This window comes from Anopheles maculipalpis, chromosome 2RL, assembly GCF_943734695.1.
Source record: "Anopheles maculipalpis chromosome 2RL, idAnoMacuDA_375_x, whole genome shotgun sequence".
NCBI classification, from domain to species: domain Eukaryota; kingdom Metazoa; phylum Arthropoda; class Insecta; order Diptera; family Culicidae; genus Anopheles; species Anopheles maculipalpis.
This window is the reverse complement of record NC_064871.1, coordinates 91,016,548-91,022,542: the sequence shown is the minus strand read 5'-3', so window position 1 is coordinate 91,022,542 and position 5,995 is coordinate 91,016,548. Positions and strand designations below refer to the sequence as shown.

The 5,995-nt window shown below is 37.8% G+C and overlaps 4 protein-coding genes across 5 annotated transcripts in view; 1 reads left to right on the top strand and 3 right to left on the bottom strand.

Moving 5' to 3' along the window:
• Window positions 1-5,995, top strand: part of LOC126568629 (protein anon-73B1) — a 793,767-nt gene that overhangs the window by 341,918 nt on the left and 445,854 nt on the right. The gene's annotated exons all lie outside the window — the stretch shown is intronic.
• LOC126568321 (phosphotriesterase-related protein) overlaps window positions 1-5,995 on the bottom strand; it is a 293,797-nt gene that overhangs the window by 4,819 nt on the left and 282,983 nt on the right. The window lies entirely within an intron of this gene.
• Window positions 1-5,995, bottom strand: part of LOC126568418 (uncharacterized) — a 366,923-nt gene that overhangs the window by 360,012 nt on the left and 916 nt on the right. Inside the window, exons 4-5 of the mRNA XM_050224887.1 lie at window positions 5,200-5,717; window positions 5,063-5,126 (exon numbers count right to left, since the gene is read on the bottom strand). Coding sequence (XP_050080844.1) covers window positions 5,084-5,126; window positions 5,200-5,717 — 561 coding nt within the window. The 3' untranslated portion in view covers window positions 5,063-5,083. The remainder of the gene's footprint in view (window positions 1-5,062; window positions 5,127-5,199; window positions 5,718-5,995) is intronic.
• The window catches only part of LOC126567839 (probable serine/threonine-protein kinase yakA), an 84,338-nt gene that overhangs the window by 78,120 nt on the left and 223 nt on the right, over window positions 1-5,995 (bottom strand). The window lies entirely within an intron of this gene.

The window sequence follows — 5,995 nt, the reverse complement described above, 5'->3', positions numbered from 1 at the left end:
TGAAACCAATCAAACAGTTACCCATCAGACGCCTTTAGCGACTGGAAACGACTGGATGAGACTCATGAGACTATAACACTTTACACGTTTGGAGCTTCGCGTCATTTGCGTCATGAGGAAAATACAGCTGCCCATCCTTGGCCGGTCGTTTTATTTAAGCAAGGAGGAATCTGTTATCACAGGGCATGAAACTCTCTAGATGCGCTAGATTTAGTGTATCTAGAGTATCTTGTAAACTGTCCAGAAAAAAGTAGTCACAAGCATTGCGCAAAAATTAGGAATATCAACATATTTTGTATGCTAAACTTTGCTTATAGTCTGAAATCATCGTTAACCAACCAACAAACCTTGCTTGCAGGCGCTGGAAAATGTCAGTTAGGATTTCATTGTTTTATTGTTGGTTTTGAGTTGGATCAAAAACCGGTGCGTTGGTTTTGAAGATTTCATTTAGTTTTTATCGCTATAAAGTTTAATGGTTCACTTTGTACATCATAATCACCTTTTTAACGAATAATAACTGTAGATCAAAGCTTTCCACCACCGATGCATAAAGAAAACATAAGCTTAAAAACAGCATTTTACGTACAGAATCTTCGTATCGTGCGCATAAACACAAACACACACACACAGTATGTTAGGCTTTTAAAGTATAATATTAATATAATCGACATAATCAGCGACAGCTTCGTGTTTTTCGTGCTTTTTTAGGTTGGTTCTATTAGACACAAAGGTAAAGAGAACTTCATAGCATCAAGAGCGACGGAACGGACACATAAAGAAACGTACTCTTAGTAAACTTTTCATTAACAGAAAAACACATATTGCCGATAGTTTCCACTTGTTTAGTACCTCATTAAAAATGTTGGAAACTATTCACATAGGTCTGAATCTCCTGAAGCTGAATGTAGGAGATACATTGTTATCTGCCAATACATGATTTGCGATTGTTTCTAAATTTATTATGTGCAGATTTCATCGCCTTGCGCGAAAGATTTGATAGCCTAATTGTTATTTGCTAATTTTTAAAAGCAGTTTGTGTGCTAGTTTTCTACGTATTTTGGTAGACTTTTTTCTTTAGCAACGCTTGGGATGTTAAGTTTTATGTTTCTTAAATCAGAAGCACTGTAACGTTTATTCAGGGACTTAATAACTATACAAAAAAAGAGTCAAAATCGACCGACCGTATAACAAAAATTGATGTAACCAAGTGACGACTAATCTCTATCAAAGAAAACAAAACAGAACGAAATGAAGTAGAATAGAATCGTAAAGGACCCTATTTAAAAGTTTTTGTTCCATTCCCTCCATTGAATTTTGTACGTTAATACTCTCTTAGAAACAGTTGACCATTTTTTTCGTTTACACGTTGTTAGGTCTAATTGTCTAATAGCGGAGAGATTATTTAAAGTGTGTAAGATCCATTTTGTTAATTGTCTGTGTGGTGCACACACATGCTTGTATACTACTAATTTGCCACAGCGTTACCAATGTGTAAAGACGATTGAAAGTATTTTTAAACACGAAAAAATCGCTAGATGCCTTCAATGATTTCTCGTATGTATGTTTCGTTTCCTATTAGATCATATCTATCGCTCCAGTTTATTGCACACGGTACAGAATGGAACGGTACGAATGAAAGCGAACGCAAAACGCAAATGGTACATTGCGTTGTACTATTGTGGTGATGCTAATTATTATGGTGCGGCGAAAAATCCAAATAGTTCCGATGCTGCCACACAAACGAACTGAAACGTAATACATAGAAATCATATTTAGATGATCAAGTTAAGCGAGGAGCAAGAAGGAAACTTACCAAGGGATGAAGGGGCACGTAAAAGGTAAAAGGGTTAGTCGATCGAAATAAGTTTCTGTTTTAGTTGTAGCAGCGCAGCTGCATGTGCTTAGCATATGGTGGGCGTAAGGCGTTTTTTTATGATACGATCGAGATGCGACACGAGCGACAAACGAATGTGATGATGATGTTGTTAGGGGAAATGCTTCATGATGATGATGTGGTGCATATGAGATTAAATCGAGTTAGTATAGGATAAATAGGAGTTAGAAGGTGCATCATGAATGTTTTTAGATATGTTTTCGATTCTTTCCTCTTTGGTGTGGAGTATCACAGTATCATGTGATGTAAGTATTAGGACACCGTTTAGGACAAGGGGAAGAGGAAAGAGGAACAAGAAAGCCGGCGAAAGCAAACGAAACGAAACGAAAGCTGCAAGTGTTGGTTTACAAATAATGTAATCCAATTTCAATATGCAATCAAATTTAGGCAACGTGTATTTTCTACACATCTTGATCGATATTATAATTTTATTTTGCTAACAGCAGTCAATATTAGACAGACACATCAATATGCATAAATACGTGCAAAGAGCAATAGCCAAAAAAGATTCAGTCCGCGTAAAGAAACATTCGCAGTACCGTGCAAAAATAATTATCAGCAAACATAACCGGCCAGCCAAAATTGCGCCCACATACTTTTTAATCAACTGCAAGCATACCAATCATAGCAAAGCCTAGCAAAGTTATATAAAAAACAACATAATGGTAGCAAAAGAGAGCGACGAAACTGTTTGCCTCATTTTATACGAACGCAATTTGCAGCAAAACGGTATATATGTATTTGTATTGAATCATCATGTTTAATTTTGTTTTTGTACTACCGGTAGCTTTAATTCAGTTAATGTATTTTTGGTGATTTACAGTAAGAGTTAGAGAGCGATGATAACGATGATGATGATGATAGCCACCTTTTTTGATGCCGATTTGAAGAACGATGGAAATATATATGTATATTCAGTATTGAAATATTATTTCAAGTTGATGAAGAAATGTCCGTGGGTGAGTGTGTTTCCATTACATTAGATGACGATTTGTGGATTGTTTTTGTTTTGTACAACGATCGTTTTTAATTTTCGAACTAATGGTTTATTGTTTATTAATGTTTCCATTACGGTATTGTTCTGTTAACACAATAATATAATTGCTTGTTACACGTTAACGTATTTATAAACGAAGGTTAGCTACATCTGTTGGCGTTTGAATAACGTACTGAGGAATGAGAGAGACACAATGTCTATGTCGTTTGCTATTTTGAAACTGACTTTAAACACATTGTTTTTCGCTTGTTCAAAACAAATACGTAATCGATCGATTAGAATTCAGAACGTGTTAAGCACGAACGAGATAATGATAGGGCAAATTTATTTGTCTTCGTGTGTGCGTTAACGATGGCGAACGACATATAGAGACAGTATAATTTGTATTATGTGTTATAGGAGGGCAGATTGCCGTGAATTCTTAGATATTCTACTTACTTCTAAATAACTTAGGGTTCCGAAGAGCGAACGAATTTGATTTTTATTGTTTGCTGTTGTGTTCGATAATATGCGTTGAAAATGTTTAAACTTCCTTCGACACGGTTAACTACACTGGGAGGTTTTTAAGAGTTGTTACATTATGTCAACGATAAATTACGCACCAAACGACACCGAGATATGTTTTGAATTGTGTAGTTGCACATGACGCCGGGGTGGGTTTTCCTTTTTTTTTTGTCGGTCGCCAACAAAACGAGCATGATTTTTGTGTTAAGTATTGAACGCTTCGATAAATGGATGTTTGGTGCACTTATATTTTTTCGGACGGTGTACGAGAGACGAATTAGAAAGAAGGGAAAAATTACGATTTGTATTGAGAAAACACGACACACGTACGTATGATTGTGCATCCGGTTCGGTAACCCGTGCTTGTATGCTGTACATAGGAAGGTTTCGTGCAGTAATTAATGAATGCAATTCGCCCGGTTTTCCATCGTTCCCAGTTGGTTGTTTCCTTCATGAAGGTTTTTAAACTGTCGAATGAACAGCGTATCTGAATGTGCACTTGTGTGCGCGGTTGGAGGATTTCGATCCATATAAGGAAATGTTTGGAACTTCTTAATCTTGTGGGGTAATATGTTCAGTTACTTTACAGAAATTTTAAATGAACAGTCAGTTCGAAGGATTTCTATTCCGCGAACTTATTGAAACGCTCCTACGGATTGATCGACATTGTTGTTTTAGGGACAAAAATATTGGACACCTTCCTGTCGTATGTGTGCGATGAAAACGAAAACGAGAATGCTTCTTCTTGCTAAACCATTCATTCGCTCCTATCTCCTAAACGTGTTGTCCTATCTCCCTCCCAATATCTCGATAGCTTTCTCTCGCTTCTGTGTAACACCTGTAAGCTTACATATAGTTGGTAGTTAAGTAATTTGTTTTGTTCTCTTCCTTATCTGGTTGATTTGACTTTAATTTCTCTTTATCTTTTGCATACATTTACTTAATCACACGATTATATCATTAAAATGAAAATGGAAGACTTTTTGTTTAACGCTGTTCCGCGCCGCCCCTAGCCACCCTTTTGCTTTTTATGCGTATTCTTCTTTCTTGTTTCGTCTGTATATATGTATATATAATTCTATTCCAACTATCCGTTCTAACCTCAACCATGTCAATCTTGTTCATTTCCTTTTGTGTTCCAATTACTTCCACCACTTGTTCTGTTAATTATCTTCTTACGTTCTTTTTTGTATGCTCTCACATACCAAGTGTCTTTGTATATGTATATATATTTTTTGGTTTGTTAATGTAGTTATAACATTCGCGTTTTGTTTTTGCTTAAAACACAGTAAATACATCGCTTGCTGTACTGAAGAGCTGTTATGACTTACTTAGAAATTATTTGCTTAGTTTTGCTTGTTTAAGATTTACTTGTTCGTATGTCTTTGTGTGTCTTAGGTTGCATTTGCTGAAATTTAAATAATTAAATCAGATCAAAGCCCTTTAATCGTTTTACTTCTCATTCTCATCTGCCAGTGCTGCCTGGTTTCTTGAAGACTGTAGATGTTGAAATGTGTGTGTAAGCAGTAGACGACGTGCTACTCTTTGTAATAAGGAATCGTTTCGTTTTACGCGTATTTCCGTTCGCACTAGTGCTAGTGCTGTTGCAGTATCCGTTCTACTGTTTTGGCCACGATAGAACAGTCTCACCCCTGTCGACCATTTACTCTCGATTGACGCTCAACACCTTAAGCCATGGTGCCATACTGGAACTTCTTTACTTTGAAGTATCTGGAATGAAGGTATGGGTCCTTGTGTAAGCTATCTATTTTCCGAAATATCTTCCGCAAAACCTTTAACTCACCTCCACAAACCGTATCCAACGACGGTGCAAACGGTTGCGACGGCCAGTGTGGAACCTACCGCAATTGGTGCCGTTTCATCGCGGTACGTCCCAGTAGCACTGCACTGGAACGTTGGACCCCAAGCATTACCCGCCTTGTACATGAAGCTTTGCATCCGTAGCTCGCGCAGATACAGCTTCGCTAGATGACCTGATTTGTCGTTTTCGTCCTGAGCGAACATTGTAATGGTGACCTCCTTGTCGCAGGTGTACGACTTGCCGACCGGAGTCGGGAAGAGAAGCGTACCGGGCGGTGTGGAAAGCTTCACATCCAGCCCAGGACGGTCAATGTGCTCAAACAGCTTGTTGGAGGAAGAGTACGCCAGATCGACACTGTTCACGTACCAACGTTCACCGCCGGGTGTTTTCGAGAAGTAGATATTTACGGTGAAACCCTTCCACGCCATCGTGATGCGTGATTCGTCCTCCCAACATTCGCCGGAGATGTCCATTTGGTCTGGAAGGAAGGTATCGGCTTCCTGTTCAAGTTCAAAAAAAGGTTTACTTGTTAAGACAGTATATGTTCGGATATTGGAACGAATCATTAAAAAATCATTGAGGAACGAACATCCAAATTCGTCCTCCAGATCTAGCTTATACTAAAAATTGCACAAATCTTTGTAATACACTGATACACTCACAAGAAGTTACTAGATAAACTCATGATATCACTTAAATTATATCACCGTTATTTTACGTAAGTCGATCATATTCTTAACTTGTTGGGATGAAGTGTTTAACCGCAGGTTCTGCTCAC